The sequence below is a fragment of the Liolophura sinensis genome, chromosome 11 (genome assembly GCF_032854445.1).
Source record: "Liolophura sinensis isolate JHLJ2023 chromosome 11, CUHK_Ljap_v2, whole genome shotgun sequence".
NCBI lineage: Eukaryota > Metazoa > Mollusca > Polyplacophora > Chitonida > Chitonidae > Liolophura > Liolophura sinensis.
This window is the reverse complement of record NC_088305.1, coordinates 11,140,924-11,164,567: the sequence shown is the minus strand read 5'-3', so window position 1 is coordinate 11,164,567 and position 23,644 is coordinate 11,140,924. Positions and strand designations below refer to the sequence as shown.

At 39.7% G+C, this 23,644-nt stretch overlaps 1 protein-coding gene across 1 annotated transcript; it reads left to right on the top strand.

Annotated features, from left to right (window-relative positions):
• Nucleotides 1-485: 485 nt before the first annotated feature.
• On the top strand, nt 486-19,586 carry LOC135477533 (aladin-like). The gene is made up of 15 exons (XM_064757673.1): nt 486-1,311; nt 2,381-2,505; nt 2,808-2,863; nt 5,444-5,535; nt 7,031-7,077; nt 8,182-8,340; nt 9,654-9,737; nt 10,120-10,240; nt 11,761-11,885; nt 13,086-13,146; nt 14,884-15,071; nt 16,160-16,227; nt 17,642-17,729; nt 18,819-18,903; nt 19,413-19,586. The coding sequence occupies exons 1-15, from the start codon at nt 1,192-1,194 to the stop codon at nt 19,548-19,550; spliced, it is 1,557 nt and encodes a 518-aa protein (XP_064613743.1). The 5' UTR covers nt 486-1,191; the 3' UTR covers nt 19,551-19,586.
• The last annotated feature ends 4,058 nt before the right edge of the window (nt 19,587-23,644 follow it).

The window sequence follows — 23,644 nt, the reverse complement described above, 5'->3', positions numbered from 1 at the left end:
CCACTTCTCAAGCAAATTGCCACACATCTGCGCACTCCAACTTGATGGAGCCGATCTCAATGAGGTCCACGCTCATGGCACCCAAATGTACTTGCACTAAAAATACAAGCTCTTTTTTATGCATTTTTGGATTGAATTAAGAAGGTTGAAGTTGTTCTTGCAGACAACAATCGAAATGTACAGTTTTCTTGAGTAATTTTCATTTAATTTTCATTACCATAACTCATTTGTATATCAAATCCAGACGTAGGTTACGTTACACTTCAAAATGGCTGTCGATGGCGAGGCACTTCGTACACCAGAAGTTCTAGCAGTCAGTGTGACCACCACACAGCGATTTAATTAGTTTCATAGGTGAGGATGGTAAATTAAGAGGACAGTATTAGAGATTCCACCATAAAATTACATATAAATGAGTAGGAAGGTGAGTTAGATGGCCATAAGTGGGGAGGAGATGTGAGTTTGAAATCTGTGCCATGTTTCTGAGAGGTGTGGATGGACTCAGCATTACGATGCATGTCAGAATTTTAAAATATGGATTACCTTTTCAGATGTTCATTCTGAAAAGCTGATCCCTCAATAAATTGATGTCACTGTACCACGTAACAGCAACCAGAGTTTAAAATCTCCCCTTATTGCTGCCTCGCTTTGCACTTATCACATAGAGTTAATTGTAAGAAAACAGGACTGTTTGGCCTGCTGTCCCCAACCTAACCACAGTATAATGTGGTTGTGTAGGGTGTCATGCCTGGTGTCTTTGACATGATGCCTCAGTGGCAGCAGCACTTTCCACAATAAGACACAGTATATGCACATAACCCAATGATGACCTCATAAGATAGGAAAATTGTTATTACAAATGTTAAAACCCAAACATACTTATATACTTGGGTAATGTTCGCAGTTTACCCAACTGACCATCATCATTACTCTGTGTAGGTGAAAAATTTTGAGCATGCTATTGAACAGTAGTCAAATAAAATGAATAACTACAACTCTGAATGAGACATTAAGGACGGCAGGCATGCTAAATTCACTGACATTAAAAGGATGCAAATAATAATCCTAACAAAAAATAATTATGGGTTAAACTTTGTGTACACGAAACTTGATCCATATTCTTATGTCATGTGTACAGCATTAAGCATTTGTGTTTATAGATTGAGGTATTTGATTGAAATCCAATGAGCCATGGCTGCCAGCATCTGGGCCAGTTTTTCTAACTACCCGAGAGACGATCAAGTGACAGTGTGTGAACGAAATGGTAACCTAATTACAGTAGATAGCAGCCAGGCAGCAGAAAAACTAAAGGTATGTCAGTACACTGAATTTATATGGCAAATGCTTCAGTTTTCAAGAGTTACTTTATATTTGTTTAGTGGAGACCAATTTTATTTTGTGTTTTGGGGGCAAGCTGACACTAAGAAATGTAAATATGTCTTCAGAAGGAAAAAATTGCTGTGGAAGTCCACCTTTGCCATAACTTTGACGCAAGTTATAGTTTTATGTTTTTTTATACCATGCTCCAACATTGTAAGAAGATTTTTTCTGCCTTTGAAACAATTTACATTGGTATGGCCTTAGTCTGATTTAAAGTGCTGCAAAATTCATTCTGTTTGGTGTAGCTTAAGTTTCATTTTCAAATTGATCTTTTTTTTTTTTTTTAAATATATGTGACTGGAAACCTTTTCATCAGAGATATATTACTGATGTACAATAGTTAAATAGTACTGGTAACATTCTTAATGTAAGTGTCTTAGTGGAATTGTCAGGTAAACAATTAATGTGAGGAAAATGTATTTTACTCTCCAATATTTTACATGTCATCAAACACGAAGTTTACTTACAGGCCATGATGCAGTTTTACAATTACAGCTGTGTCTACTAAGCGTGTTAGGCTGATTCTTTCTCTCAGACGCAATATAGCCATTTCAAAACTTGAATGAGGTGTGGCTTGAAATAATCCGAACACCTATGTCACGTGGGATTTGAAATGGTCTGAAAATGCGTCAGTGCCTTGGATATGGATTGATATGCTGACCTCATTGTTAGAGCTAATAGAAAGACATTAAATTGTACTTCTTGCTTTCTCGCTTGTCACTCAGCAGTGAGAGGTTAGAGCAAGGAAACAGGACTCGTTGGCCTGGTCTCCGTATAATGTGACTGTTTGGGGTGTCATGTCTGGTGTTTACTTCAGTGGCGGTGTCATTTTGGCCGCATGGACTCGCCCTGCTACATTGTACATGTATGCCTAATAACTCCCTGCCGTCATATGGCAGCAAATTGTTACATACCTGTATGACGTTTCAAACATTCATTCATTCTGGTTAATAAACACATGCGGTTGAATTAGTCTTAGTGTGGTGGTGATATGTTTCAGCTACACGGATACCCAGATATCAAGCTAACCAAGGAGATCCCTAAATCCTGTACTGTCAGGGAGAGTGCTAAGTCTGCATTCCTACCCCACGAGCAGACCGTTTGGAAACGAGCCTTACATGCATGGTTTGTAAGATTTATGAAATTTTTGAATTATGGTAGTGAACAGCCTGCATGCACCAAAACATATTGGATATAACGTTATATCATTCATGTGTCTGGGCTCCATTAAAGACTAAAGAAGATCATTTTTCCATAAAAATCTTACTCTGACTGAGTATTAATGCTTGTATTTACCAAAAAATCCTTTTCCGTCTGTCTTTTTTTGTTTCGGATTTAATATCACAAAAATAAATCCACATGAGGGCCACTGCTCCTTAGATATGAAGTTAGAAAAGCTGATTTTGTACATGTGTTTTTGCCTTCAGGTATGACCAAGGTGTGACGGGGGCTATGGAAGAAGTGGCAAATAGTAGGACAGAAGGTAATCTTTATCACATTGACTACACATGGCACAGTGTAGTGTGCACTTGAGACTCGGCCTTGGATTAAATCCTGAGATGGCTGATGTCATAAATTTTAAAGCCAAAATTTTAAGTCATTGTGTTTCACCTTCATATTTTCTCCTATTTCCTTATCTCTCCCATGATACACTTGGAAGTATAGGTCTGAGACATCCCTATGGCTAAACCTATAACGCAAATGGAAATAGTCACTTTTTATTAGGGGTCCATTGTTCTCTGCCTATTGTTCTTGCTCAGATTATTTTTTTTTTCTCTGAAAACTGTGTTTTTTTACGTTTTGTGAGAAAACTGCATGTCACAGCTGTTAACTTTCTACACATTTTCATTACCAAATCACTTGGGCTGCCTGCTGGAGTATATAACTTTACCCACCTGTGACCCACTTTTCGGCCATATTGGAGCAGTATGGAAATCTTAAAAAAACTCCAGAACTGCTGATCCGGTTGCATTGAAAATTGATGATATGCAAGTTCAAGACAGGGGGTATCAAGATTGAAAAATTTATGCAAATAGGTGGAGAAATGAGGAAGCTTGCTATTGGTCGTTTTGGTCATGTAATGACCTGTTGATGAATTTTGAAAAAACAAGACAGCAATTAGATGTAATTTGGCCTGCTGAGGACAACCTTGGTTTTAGTTTTTCACTACGATGTATAGTTTTTCTTTAAATTGCAATTATAGCTCATTTCGGTGTCATTTTTCAAATGCCACTTGACCAGACACCGTAATAACTGTGAAGCTGGAAGATGGTCAGTACATAGATCAACCACAGATCTTCATTTTTGACTGATAGGACCGCACAGCTACGACTAATAGGTTTGCAATTAAAATGCGTTTAAAAAGTTGTTGTTTTCATTCATAGTCAGCTCGTAAAATTGCAATATCGCCAAAACCACTTAAGGTAGATAAAAACAAACTTGGCATATTCAGTAACGAACATATGTAGCAGATTTTGACGATTTATGCTGTTTGGCCAGTCATGTGATTTAGCAGCCATTTTGAATTTTATTGATAAGCTTAAACCATATTTGCTGTAAATCAGGTAATAATCTTTGGATGAAAGTACGTATATTGTACAAAATTTTTGTTTGGTATGCAAGTTGTGCTGTAACTGACCAATGAAATTAGCTTAGCAGTAGGTGTAGTCTAAAAACTGCTCAAAATGATTAAATAAAGACACTGTCTAGTAGTGGTTGACGTCAGGATTACAAATCTGTAAGAATAATTTTGTACTTGGTATGGTTTTATTTATTTGATTGGTACTTGGTTTTGTTTTATTTATTTATTTATTTATTTGATTGGTGCTTTACACCGTACTCAAGACTATTTCACTTATACGACGGCAGCCAGCATTATGGTTGGAGGAAACTGGGCAGAGCCCAGGGGAAACACACTTCCATCCACAGGTTGCTGGCAGACCTTCCTACTAACGTCCGGAGAGGGTATGGTTTTAAGGCTATGATGAAAACACCGTCAGAAACATGAAGTATGTCATAAACCCTCCAGCATACTTACATACGAAAATTGACAAAACCTCCCATTCAGATAACACAGGAGTTTTGTGCTAGACTGCATGAAAACCGTTCACTGTAGGGTGCTGGCTTGTATTCTAATTCTGTCTGGCAACAGGAGTAGTAGATCAAAGGGACAATCACTCTATACATGCGACCCAGCACTGCTATTTGAGAGCAGTGTGTTTTTTTTTTCTTTTCACTGTCTTTCACCATGGCCCCAGTGAACATTGCCCCTAGCACTCTTTAAAAAAAAAAAATTTAAATCTGAAGTGTGCTCTTCTGTTTAAACAACATACTAATGTGTCATTTCCAGATTAAGATTTCATGTAAATTTTGTTTTCATAGTTAAAACTGCCAAAAATTGAGTTTTTCAGTTTTGCATACTTTACCACTTCATTTTAATACAGATGTCTTTTCTATACTAGCTCTGTAAATTTTGTTTAAGAGCATGCTTACTTGCATCTTTGTTCTTTGCCAGCCGTTCTAGTTTTACTGGATTTCTTAGTTGCCACTTCCTTTTCTTTATCAGCACTGTTTTGTTGACTATAATATTGAATTGTACTACTTAGTGGTAATATTCTGTTCGTCATCAGTTCTGTCTTGTTGACTATGTTAAATGCTTAGTGCTAATATTCTGTTCTTCGTCAGTTCTGTCTTGTTGACTGTTAAATACTTAGTGGTAATATTCTGTTCGTCATCAGTTCTGTCTTGTTGACTATGTTAAATACTTAGTGGTAATATTCTGTTCTTCGTCAGTTCTGTCTTGTTGACTGTTAAATACTTAGTGGTAATATTCTGTTCGTCATCAGTTCTGTCTTGTTGACTATGTTAAATACTTAGTGGTAATATTCTGTTCTTCGTCAGTTCTGTCTTGTTGACTGTTAAATACTTAGTGGTACTATTCTGTTCTTCATCAGTTCTGTTTTGTTGACTATGTTAAATACTTAGTGGTAATATTCTGTTCTTCATCATTTCTGCCTTGTTGACTATGTTAAATACTTAGTTGTAATAATATGTTGTTCTCCAGCTCCCCAGTGGACCGTGACTGTAGCTGGGAAGGCCCTAGCATGTGTGCGCTGGGCAAACTCCTTACATGGCTCTCTTTTTCCACACTTGTCCGTGAGTAACCTCTGTTAATAATACTTTCCGAATACATGAAACACTTGATGTTATTTTTCTTAGAACAGAGTGTGTGAGATGGCTTAACTTTATACAGAAGGAAGAAAGTGCTTCTTGGCTTTCTTGCTTGGAGGGTAGAAATGGCTTTAAACTGCTTTTCCTAAGGCCCCAGAGGACATTCTGCAGTTAAATACCTTGCCGAGGTGATGGCTGTCAAAAGAACTTTGTTGAGGGCAGAGCCCAAATCGGGGGTGAATTTCTCCCAACCGTTGAGGGAAAATATGTATACAAGAAAGTGGCAAATTTTGAAGTTGGGGACTGCTATAAATCTTACATGGGGGTACTAAGACCGTTCTTATGGTATCATAATTACGTGTGTCGCCCATAACGTCAGTCGAACGCGGAACTTACCTTGATAGACTTCCTTAACTTCCATCGAACCATCTTGTCTTCTGCTTGACAACAAAGACGCTGGTGGAAATGACATTTAGGTGCCGAACTGATGACGTAGACCGCACGTTTTCTATAAATAGCCCCGTTTTGTTGGGTTTACACTTGCCTGTGTGTCGGGCGTAACTTCGGACAGAAAGCGAAGTACATTATTTTTAATTGTTTTCTCAAAACCAACGGAAAGCAAGACCATTCTTGACTGATCACATTAAAAACATCAACAAACAAGGCACAGTGACTTCAAAACTTTCAAGTAACTTTTATTTCTTTCTCAAAATGGAACATTTAAAGATTTATGTAGCAGAAGATGGACAATGTTCGTGCAACCAACAAATAATTGGAAGTGATATTTTCCAAGGGAACACAAGATAATCGTGTTTTATTTGCTAATCAACCAGAAAAACGCGATTTCATTTGCTATGGAATGTATAAAAGATCAAGGCAAGGCATTCGTGGCAATGAAAAAACGGAGGTCGAAAAGACATTGTCAGTGCATGTCATATTTCGTCGCGGAGAATAACCTAAGAAACCAATTTCTTGCTCAAAGTATTTATCTGGAGAACCCACAGTGTTGTAATTGTGAATTTTATTCAAATACAATATGCTAATTACAATTATACTTTGGAATAAAACATACAACATTGGTGGATAAAAATACTGAAAATGACCTTGCAAAAAAGTACACCTCTGTGTATAACCACCCGTATAGAATGGAGGAGCTATTAAATGGATACAGAATCGATGCTGATTGGCTAACGGTGGAGATAGAGTTCTGTGGGTTAAACCTAGTAGCCTTGGTTCCGTGTGAGTATATGTACCATAACCAGAGTCATAGCCAGGACTTGCCTATCTCTTACATCAGCGAATCAGTGTAGATTTTGTATCCTTTTAAGAAATGTAAAATACATGAGACCTTATTCCACAAAATTTAAAATTTCAAGATGGTATGCACTTTCCACCCTCATTTCAAATTTTAATACGTTTGTCTTTCTTTGCTAGGCATTCCCAATTGTTTTTTTTGTAAATTTACATTGTTTATTTGCAGCTCTCCAATGAGGACATGATCTTCAAGTTCTCCAGAATTCGGCAGTGGTAAGTACCTTCACAAGACAGGACTGTAAACAATCCTTACAGCACATGGGCCTCTCTCTAGGTTGGCTTTACATCACTGCCACCAGCAGTATTTTGTACAGAAATCTTGAACGCCAACATAAGGGTAAAAGCTCGTGAAGTGCCGTCAGAAGTAGTATTAATACTTAATACACATGCCTTTTCATCTAAAGTACACAGAACATGATCTCAACAGACACTCAGGTATGAAAATATCCCCTGACGACTTTCAGCCACCAGGTAAATTTTTTCACACATCAGGTAAATCGTAAATTAAATTGGCACCTGTGGAAAGAATTAAAAAAGTGGCTCAATATTTATCTATGGCTATTTAAGATTTACTTCAGGAGCGGATTCCACAAGACCAGTTTTGACTTAAGTTATATTGAAATATAATTTTAAAGCCCTATAAATTAAAATTTTGACCACCTCTTAAATGTTAGCTTAAGACAGATGGGTCAAAATTTCAACTTCCATTACCGAAAACTAAACACTGTTAGAATGCTTTAAATTTTGATTTAAATCTTTTTGGAATCTGCCCCTGATGAATCATGTTAGAGTTGTCTAACACAATCTTCTTGAACGTACCTGTGCTTGTTTCTATTGTCGACGAATCTCCCTTCATCCTATATGCAGCTATGCAGGGTAGCAAATTGATGTCAGACCGCTGTCATGCAATATAAATTACAGGAAGCAGTTTTTAAATAAAACAGCCTGTTTTTTCTGAATTTTATAGTTTACGTATTTGACCCAGAAGATGCCCCTGCATGATGTGGTGTCATAAAGGCTGGGTCAAAATGGTGCAAAGCCAGATAGTAGTAGTAAAACTTGGTAGGTAATAATTTATTTATGTTTTTCCGAATATTTCTACCCCAGACAAGTTTATGGACGAAGGCTGATTACAGGCCCTCATAAGGCTAAGCCTAAACAAGCCTATGTACATGTGCGTCAGACAGGCCCCAGAGGTCAGGCTTGTGTAGGGGTGTAAAGTGAGCGCAGAGAGCAACTTGCGCACTGTAAGGAGTACGGAATGATAAGGGAATGGGTGTGTATCTTAATACACAGGACTTAAATGTCTAATCACAGGTACTCCAGTCCTGTACGTGCCTTTTCCTGGCACCCACACATCACCAAGCTGGCCGTTGCCTTACATGATGACTCCATTGTTGTCCACTCTGCCACCAGCGAGATCGTCCCCACCCTCAAGTGCAAGCTGCAGAAAAACGTTGCAGACTTGGCCTGGCAGTAAGTAGAATTTGATTTGATTTGATTGGTGTTTTACTGCACTACAGAGTCCTTCACCTATATTTACCGCAATCAGGTTTATGTGCCCAGGACACTGAAGTGCCCAAAGTAAACCGCCAGTGTTTGTTGTGCACCGAACTTAGAGCCACAGCCAGAGTAGAAATTGAAAGGGCAATTCATATAAATGTTGTATTACATTGTTTTTTAACGTATATCTTTCTTATATGTGACGAGAACTATACCAGTTGAGAAAGGTGAAAAGGTGAATAATCAGTTTTTAGGGATAAAGCTTACTTTATCTGATTCAAGCACTAACTTATTCAAACTATTCAAATCATACAGGGGCCTCCGTGGCTCAGTTGGTTAGCACGCTAGCGCAGCGTAATGACCCAGGAGTCTCTCAGCAATGCGGTCGATGTGAGTTCAAGTCCAGCTCATGCTGGATTTCTCTCCGACCGTATGTGGGAAGGTCTGTCAGCAACCTGCGAGTACGGCGTAAAACACATCTGAGGAAAAAAGGGTTTATGATGTATAATTCTATCTTATTATGAGTAAAAGGGCTGCCAGCAACCTTCAGATGGTCGTGGGTTTCTGCCAGTCTCTGCCCGGTTTCCTCCCACCATAATGCTGGTCGCCATCACATAAGTGAAATATTCTTGAGTACGGCATAAAACACCAATCAAATAAATAAATAAATATTATGGGTACAATGTAGGATTGATGTGTGCATTTCTTAGGCAGTTTCTTTCTATTTTGGCAGATATGACATGAAAATATTCCTGATGTTACATTCAGACAGGCATACAAAGTACAGGAATATTTTATATATCCCCCCTCCCCCCCACACATTGGAGTCTGCATCCAGTAAAAGTAATGTTAGATAAAATGTTTTATGGTGGTTTCTTTGAAACTAGTGCGTGTATTGACTTCAGGTTTTTCATACATGTAGAGCAGTTACACGAGGTGGATGTTCCATCGTTGATTCACTGTGTGCTTGTTAAATACTGTAAATTACAAAACTCATGACTGAGTGGAGTAGAATCAATGTTTAACACAAAGTTAGGGGTGGTATCTTAAAAAGAAGACACCATATTGCTGGCCGCTGTGGTATAAGTGAAATATACATAAAAAGTAAATCCTGTTTTGACCTCAGGTTTTGCACACATGTAGAGCACAATAACATGAGATGCTTGTTCCTTCATTCATACGCTTATTTTCTTATGATATTTCAAAATTTGCAAAAGTGTTATGCAGCTAATCAATTATGATTAATTTTCCAAGAATTTAGAATTGTACTTTTGATTTTTCTTTAGACCACTGTCGTCGTCAGTCCTAGCCGTGGCCTGTCAGTGTTGTATACTCATCTGGCATGTGGAACCCACGTCACTGGCTACACGGTGAGTTTGCCTAAAGCTTCAAACACAGGGTTTGAATGATCACACTTCTTTTAATTAATTATTTAATTATGTTTCTTCACCTGTACTTTTCTTTATAGGGGATGAACATCAAACATTTTTCTTAAAGTTTAAAACTGCAGGCAAAAATGTTAAATTTTAAGACTGGTTTTGATGTGCAGAAGTTTGGCCTAAACCTGTTCACAAATAGTTTGCTAAAAATCACCCCACATATGAGACATGTGGTTTTAAAAAATTTTTTGTTTGTCACTCATAAAAATGACAAACCAAGGACAAATGGAAAATCAACAATTTCAACAATCTAAAACTGAAAAAACTACTTCTGTAAAAAATTTTTTTTTTTCTTTTTTTACGATTGTTGCAGCCCATCAGCCAGCACAGTTCAGGTGCTACAGTACAACGGTCACGGCCCCGTCACACGTGTAGCCTGGAGCCCTGATGGCAGAATCCTACTGTCAGCCTCCCCTGTTGACACGGCCATGATGGTGAGTTCTACAGTTGCCACGGTTACTTTGCTTTACAGCTTGTGAAAAGGATTATCTTCGACAGGGCAATTTTTTTGTCAGATTTTGCCCGATTTCAAACAGCTCTGGTAACTGTCTCAAGGGAATGCGTGGGAATTCAGTTTTACATTTCTATATCGGGGCCGCATTTACAACAAATTTGAAAGTTCTGATCCCAAACTTCACAGGTGACATTGTAACCCTGCTTAAACACATTTTATGAACTGCAACTCAAATAGATGGTTCCTGAAAGCTTCTCAGTCTGTGAATGAAGAAAATTTGTATAAAAACTTAAATTTTTGTGGGTAAACTGTCATATGATTTTTTAATTTACCTGTTAGAGTAAATACACCTTGACTAGTTTGGGAGCCCAAACGTTTTCCAGAAGTAAAATGACTCTAGATATGGCCCCGTAGTGGTTCTTAAGTTCTTTATATTTATCTGAAGCCGTGTATTGTATTGCACCTGTAGTTTAATATATATATATATATATATATATATATATATATATATATATATATATATATATATATATATAAACATAATATATATATATATATTTTTGACAATAGTTGTAGGGCCACTTAAGAGTTTTTTGTGAAGTTTGATTAATTTTTCATCAAAGAAACTTAAGCGTTGGCGTCAAGACTATCATTTTAAAGCCTTTATATGCTTCTGAAAGTGCTTTTCTTCGCGGGCCAAAGTTTAACTGAAGTACTGTGAGAAAATGCAAACTGTTTCAGAAATACTTACAAATACTTTGCAAAATAAGCTGTGTTTGAAAGCTGAGTTGTGAAAAGGTGGAGAAGATATATGTGACTGGCCCCGATGGCATAGTTGGTAGATCTTGGATCAATCCTGGGTGGAGTCACACCTAAGACCTTGAAAGAGGAAGTTGTAACTTCCTCGCTTGGCGTTCAGCATGAAGGGGATAGTGCAACTACTGGTTGACCCTTGTCAGTATAATGGCTCGGGCGGGGCGTCTTACTTGCCTTCGGTAAGCTGTCTCAGTGAAGCAGCACTAGATAAAAGAGCGGTGGAAATCCGTCCTGCAAGAAGGAGGCATATTGCATGCACTCTAAGGATTCCTTCATTGTCATATGACTGAAAAAATTGTTAGGTACATCGTTACACCCCAAGCACTCACTCACTCACTCACTCAGATACATTTGTTTCAAGACTATTCATATCACGTTAAGTCATTAACTCACGTCATTAAATCAAATATTTTTACATTTCCAGAAGAGGTGACAAATATATGTCACCTTTATATCTGAATGGCTGCATCAACACATTTTGAAATATAAGTGAAAAATTCTTAAAAAAGGTGTTAAACAGCTGTCAGTCAATCTGTTCATGAAATTATCTTTTCTGGAAATTGGCATGGATATTTTATGATAGTAAGAGCGAATATGTTTTTTTATAATTGAGTCACATGTAGACACCAAATTAGAGCACAAAGCTTTACCCACATATTAACCAATCAGTCAATTGATCTGCAGGCGTGGGACGTTCCTATGGAGACGTGTATCCCCTTGCGGCGTGTAGGTGGGGGTGGAGTGACGCTCCTGGAGTGGTCACCGGACGGTAGTGCTGTGTTTGCTGCCACACCATCTGCAGTCTTCAGGTGAGAACATGTCAGCTTTTTTGCATCTTTGTTCCATACTCCATTTCATCACTGGCCTTGCATGTGGAATTTAGATTCCCTGTCTCTCTCTGTTCACATGGGCATTGGTGATGACAAGTAGTGAATTACATTTAAGCCGTCTTGTACTCTATGACGACCAGTTGTCTTCCACCATACATGCAAGTCTGTAAATCTTTTGTCAGGAATTTGCCTAAAGTATCTGGTTTACCCTTGGCACTACAACTGACATCAAAATAAGTGAAGAATTCTAGAGTATGGTGTTAAAAAAACGATAAGTTAGTCAATCAATCCAGGTTATCCCTATATTAATAAGGTGATCCTATGACGTGGCAATGTGTTGCTTGCAGCTTGTGTTTTTGTATTTTTTGTTTTTTTTTGTTTTTATTTTTGCTTCTTAATATACTGTTATTCTTCAACCTTTTTGCATGTTTGCCTAGTGTTTATTTGAACATATTCTTAGAGCATTACTGTGTGTGTAGACAGATAAAATTGTACTGAACTAAAATTGTGTGAACACCTGAAACTGATCAACCCAACACGTGTAGTTCTATATAGGGAAACAAATGAAGTAGGTACCTAAATCTCACTGAAAGTTGCGTGTTCATATGCGAAAAGGTTGAGAAAGTAGTTTACGTAAGTATAACAAAATGTAAACAAACGTATGAGAATATATTATAAATATCCCTACAGTGCATGCAATGTGCCTCCCTGTTGCAGGACGGATTTCCAATGCGCTTTTATCTAGTGCTGCTTCACTGAGACGCCTTACCGAAGGCAAGTAAGCCGCCTCGCCCGAGCCATAATACTGATACGGGTCAACCAGTCGTACTACCCTGTTCATGCCCCTGTGTCTGAAGAGTGCCCCTTTGTATACATGTGGGTGTGACACTCATCATTCTGTAGGTCCTAGATTAAATCTTGTATTGTGTTAGTCCTGTGTTAGTCCTGCATTAGGTTCTAATTAAATCTCTTACTGTATTAGTCTGGTGTTAGTCTTGCAATTAGTCATGTGTTAATCCTGAGTTGGTCCTGCTTTAGTCCTGCGTTAGTCCTGCTTTATTCCTGCATTAGTCCTGCTTTAGTCCTGTGTTTTCAGTCATTCCCTTCTGTACCTATGTTTTAGTGATGGTCTCATTTACATGTATTCCATGTATGTTTGGATGTTTGCCTGTATCACAGGGTTTGGGAGACAGGCACCTGGAGCTGTGAGAAGTGGACTGGAATGGCCGGCAGGTGTCAGGTAAGCATGAAACTCCTCCCACCTATAGCAGGGAGGTGTCAGGTAAGCATGAAACTCCACTCAGCTATAGCAGGCAGGTGTCAGGTAAGCATGAAACTCCACTCACCTATAGCAGGCAGGTGTCAGGTAAGCATGAAACTCCTCCCACCTATAGCAGGCAGGTGTCAGGTAAGCATGAAACTCCACTCACCTATAGCAGGCAGGTGTCAAGTAAGCATGAAACTCCGTTCACCCATAGCAGGCGGGTGTCAGGTAAGCATGAAACTCCACTCACCTATAGCAGGCAGGTGTCAGCTAAGCATGAAACTCCACTCACCCATAGCAGGCAGGTGTCAGGTAAGCATGAAACTCCACTCACCTATAGCAGGCAGTTGTCAGCTAAGCATGAAACTCCTCCCACCTATAGCAGGCAAGTGTCAGCTAAGCATGAAACTCCACTCACCCATAGCAGGCAGGTGTCAGGTGAGCATGAAACTCCACTCATCTATAGCAGGCAGGTGTCAGGTGAGCATGAAACTCCTCCCACCTATAGCAGGCAGGTGTCAGGTAAGCATGAAACTCCACTCAGCTATAGCAGGCAGGTGTCAGGTAAGCATGAAACTCCACTCACCTATAGCAGGCAGGTGTCAGCTAAGCATGAAACTCCATTCACCCATAGCAGGCGGGTGTCAGGTAAGCATGAAACTCCACTCACCTATAGCAGGCAGGTGTCAGCTAAGCATGAAACTCCACTCACCCATAGCAGGCAGGTGTCAGGTAAGCATGAAACTCCACTCACCTATAGCAGGCAGGTGTCAGCTAAGCATGAAACTCCTCCCACCTATAGCAGGCAAGTGTCAGGTACGCATGAAACTCCTCCCACCTATAGCAGGGAGGTGTCAGGTAAGCATGAAACTCCACTCAGCTATAGCAGGCAGGTGTCAGGTAAGCATGAAACTCCACTCACCTATAGCAGGCAGGTGTCAGCTAAGCATGAAACTCCACTCACCCGTAGCAGGCGGGTGTCAGGTAAGCATGAAACTCCTCACAAGTATAACAGGCAGGTGTCAGGTAAGAATGAAACTCCACTCACCCATAGCAGGCAGGTGTCAGGTAAGCATGAAACTCTTCCCACGTATAACAGGCAGGTGTGAGGTGAGCATGTAACTCCTCCCACCTATAGCAGGCAGGTGTCAGGTAAGCATGAAACTCCACTCACCTATAGCAGGCGGGTGTCAGGTAAGCATGAAACTCCTCCCACCTATAACAGGCAGGTGTCGGCTAAGCATGAAACGCCTCCCACCTATAACTGGCAGGTGTCAGGTACGCATGAAACTCCACCCTCTTATAGCAGGTAGGTGTCAAGTAAGCATGAAACTCCACCCACCCTGTTCATAGCAGCATTTGTGAAAACATAAAGCAGTCAGTGGCACTTATAAGGCTGTTTACGCAGACAGTCTTACCAGTGGATGAAAACCAACATGTTACCCAAGCTTGTACGTCGCACGTGGGAAAGTTCATCCGTAATTTGCCAAAGGTTGGTGGTCTTTGCTGGATACTCTAGTTTCCTCTGTCTGTCACCATGTAAGCAGAAAATTCTTGAGTGTGGCGGCAATCAGTCAGTGAATTGTACATTTGATGTGAATATTGGTGAAGTCTATGTGCCCTTGTTTTTATACGTGGGTGAGGGAGGGGGCCTTTTTGGTAGATTGTGTTGGTTAGTTCGTCATAGTGGCTTTACTTTTGACAATTTTCCAGGCGGCCTGCTGGAATAAAGACGGATCCGTTTTGCTATTGGCAACAGAGAATGAACCATTCATATACTCTGTTACATTCACCAAGGATCAGGATGTTATGCTGGCTGGGAGTGATGTATCCAGGCCTGCAGTCCTCTCTCTGGATTTGTCAGAGACTGTCCTCACTAACCCGGACGGTGAGGAGATTAGGTAAATACACATGAAGTGCCAGTATGTGATGTTCTTGGGCAGTTGCTTTCTCTTTTTGACAAATTGTAAACAAACATTTTTGTGGGCGTTTACTTACATGTGAGAAAGTTCATCAGTAACTTACCAAAGATTGTTGGCTTCCCCTGCGCGGACTCTCGTTTTCCCCACCTGTAAAACTGACTGCCATTGTGTACAGAAATGGAAAATTCTTGAGAAAGGTGATAAACAACAGTGAAATAAATATGTAAACATCTGCAGTAGCATTCCTCTAGTTCACCACAAACACACCTGGAACAGGCTCCTAGTTTACTGCAACAATTCAGATAACCTTTATTGGTTACAGGTGTAGAATTGCTTCTGTAGACTGCAAATATGATGACTGGACAACTGGAATGTTATTAAAAGTGTTTACACTCTTAATTCTACCCGCAAAAGCTATAGTGTAAAACTGAGGACTGGATCTGTGTAATGCATTACTGTTTGTAGAGTTGGAGGGTTAATTCATGACATGTATAGAGTGAAACAATAAATAAAATGATGACTGGATCTGTGTAATGCATTACTGTTTGTAGAGTTGGAGGGTTAATTCATGACATGTATAGAGTGAAACAATAAATAAAATGATGACTGGATCTGTGTAATGCATTACTGTTTGTAGAGTTGGAGGGTTAATTCATGACATGTATAGAGTGAAACAATAAATAAAATGATGACTGGATCTGTGTAATGCATTACTGTTTGTAGAGTTGGAGGGTTAATTCATGACATGCATAGAGTGAAGCAATAAATAAAATGATGACTGGATCTGTGTAATGCATTACTGTTTGTAGAGTTGGAGGGTTAATTCATGACATGTATAGAGTGAAACAATAAATAAAATGATGACTGGATCTGTGTAATGCATTACTGTTTGTAGAGTTGGAGGGTTAATTCATGACATGTATAGAGTGAAACAATAAATAAAATGATGACTGGATCTGTGTAATGCATTACTGTTTGTAGAGTTGGAGGGTTAATTCATGACATGTATAGAGTGAAACAATAAATAAAATGATGACTGGATCTGTGTAATGCATTACTGTTTGTAGAGTTGGAGGATTAATTCATGACATGGTCTGGGACCCCACGGGAGAGAGGCTGGCCCTCATATTTCAGGGTGAGTCTTTGGTTTACCATACTTTTTCTAAGACGAGCCGGAATTTGGCGACCTCTTGATTTCCTTAGAAACAGAAGAAAAATGTTGGCCCAAAATGTTATAGCATAGGAAAATGCCTATTTTTGAATGGCTGAGATCAAAAGCTTATTCATTGGATTTCTGTGGAGGTTACATGATGTTTTCTTGTTGTACAACCAGGGTTTACTGGCCGCTGATGGAGTGGCGAAAATGGGGTTTTATGCTTCAGCATGGGTGACCAGTTCGTTTTCGCTCGCGAAATGTCAATCATGTGATTTCCAACTTATGGATGGGTCTAGGTGGTTAGCAATGACCAGCTCATGCTGGTTTCCTCTGTGGTCATACATGGGAAGGTCCTCTAGCAACCTGTGGATGGTCATGGGTTTCACCCAGACTCTGCTCTGGTTTCCTCCCACCATAATGCTGGTGGTCGTCATGTAAGTGAAATATTCTTGAGTACAGTGTACAATGCCAATAAAACAAATAAATCCAACTTATGGGCTGTAGTACAATATTAGACCTCATATGTAACAATATAACTTGTTACCTATCACAACCTTCATGGCAAATTATTGTAAAAAAATTAAAGTTGTCCTTTGTGAATAATTTTCAATATTTTATATTCCAGCCCATGATAAAATTAAGAAATAATGATTCTCGGTTTAGTCATTGTTGTTGGTTTTGTACAATAAATGGGGAATAATCAATTGATTACTGATTGAAACTTTCATTGAAAGGTCACTTGTCTTTCCCCACTGTGGGATAATTTATCAGTTACTTGCCAGAGATCCTATGGTTAACTCAGCGAACTACAGTTTCATCCATTGACTGCCTTATAAGTGAAAAATTCCTTGGTTTGGCAGGGCACATATCTACATGTACTAACCAGGTGCAGTTTCTATTCCAGCCTTAGACATCAGAATTTGTAGATTTCCCTGCTCTCACTGTTGACTGGGGCGTTCGTGACAATAGTCAACAGCAATCGTAGGGCTGTTTGGACAGTCTTTGGTTCATTCAGTCAAGACCACTTGAGTTCAGCCAGTATAGTGATCATTCCTCTACATCATAAGTCAAGACCACTTGAGTTCAACCAGTATAGTGGGCATTCCTCTTCATCATAAGTCAAGACCACTTGAGTTCAACCAGTATAGTGGGCATTCCTCTACATCATAAGTCAAGACCACTTGAGTTCAACCAGTATAGTGGGCATTCCTCTACATCATAGTCAAGACCACTTGAGTTCAACCATTAGAGTGGGCATTCCTCTACATCATAAGTCAAGACCACTTGAGTTCAACCAGTATAGTGGGCATTCCTCTTCATCATAAGTTGCCACAGGTCAGTGGTTTTAAATACAGTAACAATTGAGGTACATGTGGATAACTGGTTGTTACAGGTGACACAGAACCAACAGAGGATGAAGTCAGAAGAGTTGTTGCCCTTTTCAGAACCAAAACATCGCCAGTGCTTGAATTTCTGCCATGGTATGGTAACACAAATTTAAGTGTACTTCAGTATAAAAGCTTGCACCCCGTATTATCCTATGTTTCCATGAAAGCTGAATTGAGCTGTGTTAATTTGGGTTTGTCTGTCTGCCATTTTATCAAATCTGTGCAGTAATTGCTTAAATATTGTCTGATTGTTATGCAGTTTGTGTGCAGATATATTGCATGGAATATATCAGATCAAGTTTGATCTGTGTATAACAAGGTTTGTGAGGTTGGTTATTGGTTCATGTGCAATAACTCTTTCAAATATTATTGGATTGTGGGTTTCCCCCGGGTCTGGCCTGGTTTCCTGGCCACCATTGTTAAAGTGATATATTCACTTTACGGCGTAAAAAAAAATCACCCAAAAAATGAAATAAATTATGTGATTGTGTAAAGCTTTATGTGTAGATTCATATTGTGCCCCCTCTGTTCAGGTTCAAAGACCAGGCTACTCGATGCATAAATTTTAAATATTTAAGATGAAATAGAAATTCTCTGAGTATGTTCGTTTAAAGTAAAGGACTGTTAAGCTTCCCTCTTTGAATCCAACTCTTGCTGTTTTGGCTGTGACTTTCCTCAGAAGCTTTGTTACCGGTATGTTCCTGTACATTGGTGGTAGTTTCCATTTTAGACAGCTTGGTTTTCTACATGCATTAAATGAAATGACATTAAACATTAATGAAATGCTTTTACATGTGCCTGTTGTTGTTGTTGTTTTTTTTTTTTCTAGCAGAATTGGACAGTGGAGCAAAAAATGTGAACCATAACATTTTCTTTGAAAGCACTGTAAAAAGCTGAATTTGTGGATGTTAGGATTAGATTTATGCCAGACTCCAGTCTTTTGTGAGTGGGTGCCTTGGAAGTTTCCTCTGGGCTCTGCCTGGTTTCCTTCCACCATATCGCTGGCTGCTGTCTTATAAGTGAAATATTCTTGAGTACAGCATAAAAAAACAATCAAATAAATAGAAAATAAATTTGTGGCTGGTCTGAGAAAGTTTCAAGTCAACACATAAAGGAGTTGAAAATTTATGTGTTTTCCATCTATAATTTCCTTGTTTGATTCTATGTGTCTTGTCCTCACAGTGGGTTTGTTGTTGGCGGGCCCAGGGAGGTCCCCCTGCATATCGCATTCCAGCCTGTCTTCAGAGAAGGTGCACTGCTGTCTGTGGTAAGTATACACGTCTGTCCGTTGGCCTGTCCTTCCGCCTCGCCTTGCCCAGCTCGCTTTCTGTCTTAGTTATTGTGGTGAAATCAATATGGATTAAACTTGCATTTGGAAATACTGAAAATTTCTGAAGGAAATATGTACCTGGTTGACTTTTATTCAGCTACAAGGATTACTAAAAGTAAGTTTCACTTGAAATTTAATTGATGATCACAAGCATTAAAGGATTTTGTTTAAAACTTTATATGAAGAGTAATTCATACAGTATCATGTTCTTGGTTCTCTGTCATGTTGAAAGCAACTTTTTGTTATCTAAGAACAACAGTGGCATTCTCTCACTGATGAAAGCAACAGGCAAATACTGTAGGTCAGAAGTGAAAAACATTGTTTTTGTAGTCATGATGGCATGAAACAGATAATTTATTTTCCTCACTATACCGTGAAATTGTACAAGGGTAATGTGTGTAGGAAAGTGGCTGCAAGAACTCAATTATATTCTCTTGGTCTTGCAGATTTGGTCCAGTGGCAGGATTGGCTACATTCCATTGTATTTTGTGGCAACGGCAAAAGTTGAGCAGGAGCGGTTTCCTCAGCAGATTCCAGTCAATGGACAAGCTGAGACATTCCTGTATTCTGAGCAAAGGGATTGAGCCAGGATCACGAGCTGGCTTCTTTAATATCATGAGCAGAGATTGAGCTGGGATAGCAACGAGTACCTTCTGGATGTTCCACTGACAAATTTCAGCAGTTTGAGCATGTAAAAGATGTGGAACGAATATTGACCTTCTCCTTCTCATTCTGAAACTTTTGTTATGTTCTGAGCAATGAATGTGAAGGTGGTGGTGTGGTGTAAGTTACAGAAAAACTGTTTGGGAGTAGTGCTGCGGTGGGAAAAACAAAACAGTGGATGTCTGCAAGTTTGACTTTGTTTTCTGCACAGATTGGTACTGGAGAAAAAAAGGAAAACTGTTAACATGTAGTCTGTTTCAGAAATTATGTCACCAAATTTGGATTTCAATTGTGAATATAGACCTTAATGGGGAAAAACACAATGTGTTGCTGTCGGGTATTTACATTGATGAATGTCTGAAAAGTATGCTTTATTTTGAGCGGAGATCTATATTGGAGAAAGAAAGAATGCAGTCCTGTCAGTTCATACACAGTGGTTGTCCACAAATTGTCCTTTGAACTAGAGGTTCGGATGGGACAAATTCTGTCTATCCAATATTAAACGGAATGGATGCCTGCAAAGTGAGCTTTGTTCTGTTCAGCTATTAACAGAATGGACACCTCCAAATTTAACTTCGTTTTGAGTAGAGATCGAGAAAGGAGAACGGAATGCTTTACTATCAGTTACAGAATGGATGCCACTTTCGTTTTCAGTAGAGCTTCGAGCCTTTACTTCCTTTCCGTGGTGCTAAAACTTGGAGCGGAATGTGTGGATTGTGATTTAATTGACTGAACTGTTCCGCAATGTAAATCAGATTCCTTTTATTAACAGTGACTGATCTAATGGTCTATTTTTGCAAAGCACTATTTATTTAAATCGCGGAAAAAGTGTAAAAAGGATAAAAAAAACATACATTCAAATAAGATGCAAGATTCATCAAACCAGTCATCATGTAAACCCGTTTGTATAAAACATTGGCCTCGTCAACCTCCGTTTTATTTTGTTTTTGTTTTCAGTGACTCTGTCCGGTATCCTTCCACCATAATGCTGACCGCCGTCCTGTAAGGGAAATATGCTTGAGTACGGTGTAAAACACCAATCAAATAAATAAATGAAGTCGTATGGCCATGAGTGACCTGGGCCAGCTCTCTACGACCAGTTGAGTTGATGCGCGTCATGCTGTCGTGTATACCGAGGTTTATGCTTAAGACCTTCACAGTCGGCAGTATCGAGAATTTGTTCACTCGTGGCTCAACAATACAGAACATGATGCCGTATTGATGGTGTATTAAACGCGGCGTTCTAGTGACGCGTGACTATAAATCAGTCGGCAATGGACCCAGTCGAATACATGGAGACACCGTTGTAGGGCAAAGGCTAGCGACTCCCAACAGTTCGTCTACCACAACCCGCTGTTTCAAAACCTTTATCAGCAAGTAGCTAAACCACTTGTGCAGTCAAGGAGTGAAAATCCGGACGTCTTTTCCGTTTGGCTTCTTTGGGGGATATTATAAGGCTCGTCCCTCGTAATTAAAGGGCGTTTTTGACGAGATCTGGTCCATATGGTGTAAATCTGTGCCATTTTCAGGCCATGTATGTAACTTTACAGTATCCTACGTTGTGTTACTGCAGTCGCAAGCCACACCTGGCCATGGAACAGTCTCGAAATTATCTGTAAAAAAAATAGCAATTGTTTTCTGCTGTCTGTGCTGAGAAACCTCAGATGCCCGCAGTGAATGTACCCTTGTGACGTCACAAGGTCGAGTGGCTCGATCGTAGCGGAGTGGATTTTCTGATGTTCGATGACCAAATTCTGCCGTTTTTCTTCCGTTTTCGACGTTTTACTGGATCGGAATGGATTCAGGGGACATCAAACTATGTCTGCAGTTTGGAAGGCTCAGCGTTGGGATATACTTTAAACTGATGGGAAAATTGAACTGTAAAATAAAACAAACCGTTAGATTTGATAAATTTCTTGTTCGACGACCAGTAACATTCCACTGCATACAATATGATAACTGGAATAGCAATGCCGTGAATGGTTTCAAGTTCGAGAAATCCACTCTGCAAATGAAGCGTTGTTAATGAGTACGAGAGAAAGGTTAACAGTGACTGACAGCGGTATTTGAGAGGATAACTACTCGAGGATTCAAACAAGCGCTGGGTGTCTTGATACAGGCGGGAAGGAGAACTCGGCCCAAAATACACCTCCCGAACCAAACAATGATCTTCCATGTAAGCGGACTGTATAAACATCTCCCAGACCAAATCAACACTGCAAATAGACACCTCCCAAACCAAATGATGTTCCTTATATATTCCTTGGATTTATTTATTTGATTGGTGTTTTACGCCGTACTCAAGAATATTTCACTTATACGACGGCGGCCAGCATTGTGGTGGAAGGAAACCGGACAGAGCCCGGGGGAAACCCACAACCATCCCCAGGTTGCTGACAGACCTTCCCACGTACAACCGGAGAGAAGCCAGCATGAGCTGAACTGAGAGCGACCGCATTGGTGAGAGGCTCCTGGGTCATTACGCTGCGCTAGCGCGCTAACCAACTGAGCCACGGAGGCCCCGATATTCCTTGTAAGCGGACAGTATAAACATCTCCATTACCAAATGAACACCGCCAACACCGCTAAAATACATCTCCCAAACCAAACGATGATCTTCCATGTAAGCGGACCGTATATACATCTTCCAGTGTATCTCCGAAGATGAATAAATGTCTGCCAACAAGCATTTCACAAAGAGAATAAATATCGGTAAACAACTGTGACGTTAAACAAGTACTGATATCTACGGTAGTGGTTTAGACTTGTATATTTAAAGTTGTCCCCCTTTTTTTTTTTTTTGTTTACACGTGAGAAATAATCGCAGAAATGTACTTTGTTCACCAATTTATGGCAATATACTGTATAATTACCTGGAAATAATGCAGATAATTATCGTTACAGTTGTGAACAATTGTGATCGTTTGCTTGTAAGGGCATTCTCTATGATACAAGTCTAGTCCGGTTATTTTTCCCTGAGCTTAGTTTTGCTAACAGCCGCTCCCGGCGGTGTTCTTCTTCTGTAACAACGCCGATTTCGAGACTTCGGATTAAAGTAATGTAATCTTATTTACAGGTACGTAAAATACCATAGGATGTTATGATCATGGTTACAAATGTTGAAGAAACAACTCAGTGTAATATCGGGTTGTTTCTCAGTCAGAGACAAGTAGATGTTAATAGTAAATAGTGATATCATGTGAACAACCTTCGTTGTACCTAGGAAAGCGGGACTGATGCGCTTCTGCTGTTCTATAACAAACAGATTTGAAGTATTTAGTTGTATGAAAAGGAAGGAAATGTAACCGATAATAGGTTTCTTGGGAGTACACACCAGTGTCGGAGAGAACTTTGCTGGAGTAGTTTTTATAACTAGCCTTAAATTAGCTCCACATATGTAAACCATAACGAGATATCACAGGTTCTAGGCGTAGTTCATCATTAGTGAGGGAACGCCGGTCCACACATTTTGGAGAAATTATGAATATTACTGCAAGGACTAACAATATATTGTTTGAAGTTTCCAGTTAATTGCAATGTTAAAACTGTTCAGTTAGTAATGTCAGATAATTTGTGTTAGGCGTATGTGCAAATAGGCCTACTCGGTAATGCAATAATGCTTAGTATGTGTATTTCTGATATGTCTTTTCAAGTAGTATGGTATACAAGGTTCTAACTCAATTAAAAAATGACAAAAACAGTTATTGTCAGAGATTGATTGATTGATTGATTGGTGTTTTACGCCGTACTCAAGAATATTTCACTCATACGACGGCGGCCAGCATTATGGTGGGCGGAAACCGGGCAGATCCCGGGGGAAACCGGGCAGAGCCCGGGGGAAACCCACGACCATCCGCAGGTTGCTGCAAGACCTTCCCACATACGGCCGGAGAGGAAGCCAGCATGAGCTGGACTTGAACTCACATCGACCGCATTGGTGAGCGACTCCTGGGTCATTACGCTGCGCTAGCGCGCTAACCAACTGAGCCACGGAGGCCCCTATTGTCAGAGAGGT

What these genes read in the sequence shown, in the direction of transcription:
- LOC135477533 (XM_064757673.1), top strand. Translation starts at nt 1,192, where the DNA reads ATGGCTGCCAGCATCTGGGCCAGTTTTTCTAACTACCCGAGAGACGAT. An exon ending in GTTGCAGACTTGGCCTGGCA is followed by an intron (nt 8,341 to 9,653) that starts GTAAGTAGAATT and finishes ATTTTTCTTTAG; the next exon opens with ACCACTGTCGTCGTCAGTCC. An exon ending in ACACCATCTGCAGTCTTCAG is followed by an intron (nt 11,886 to 13,085) that starts GTGAGAACATGT and finishes CCTGTATCACAG; the next exon opens with GGTTTGGGAGACAGGCACCT.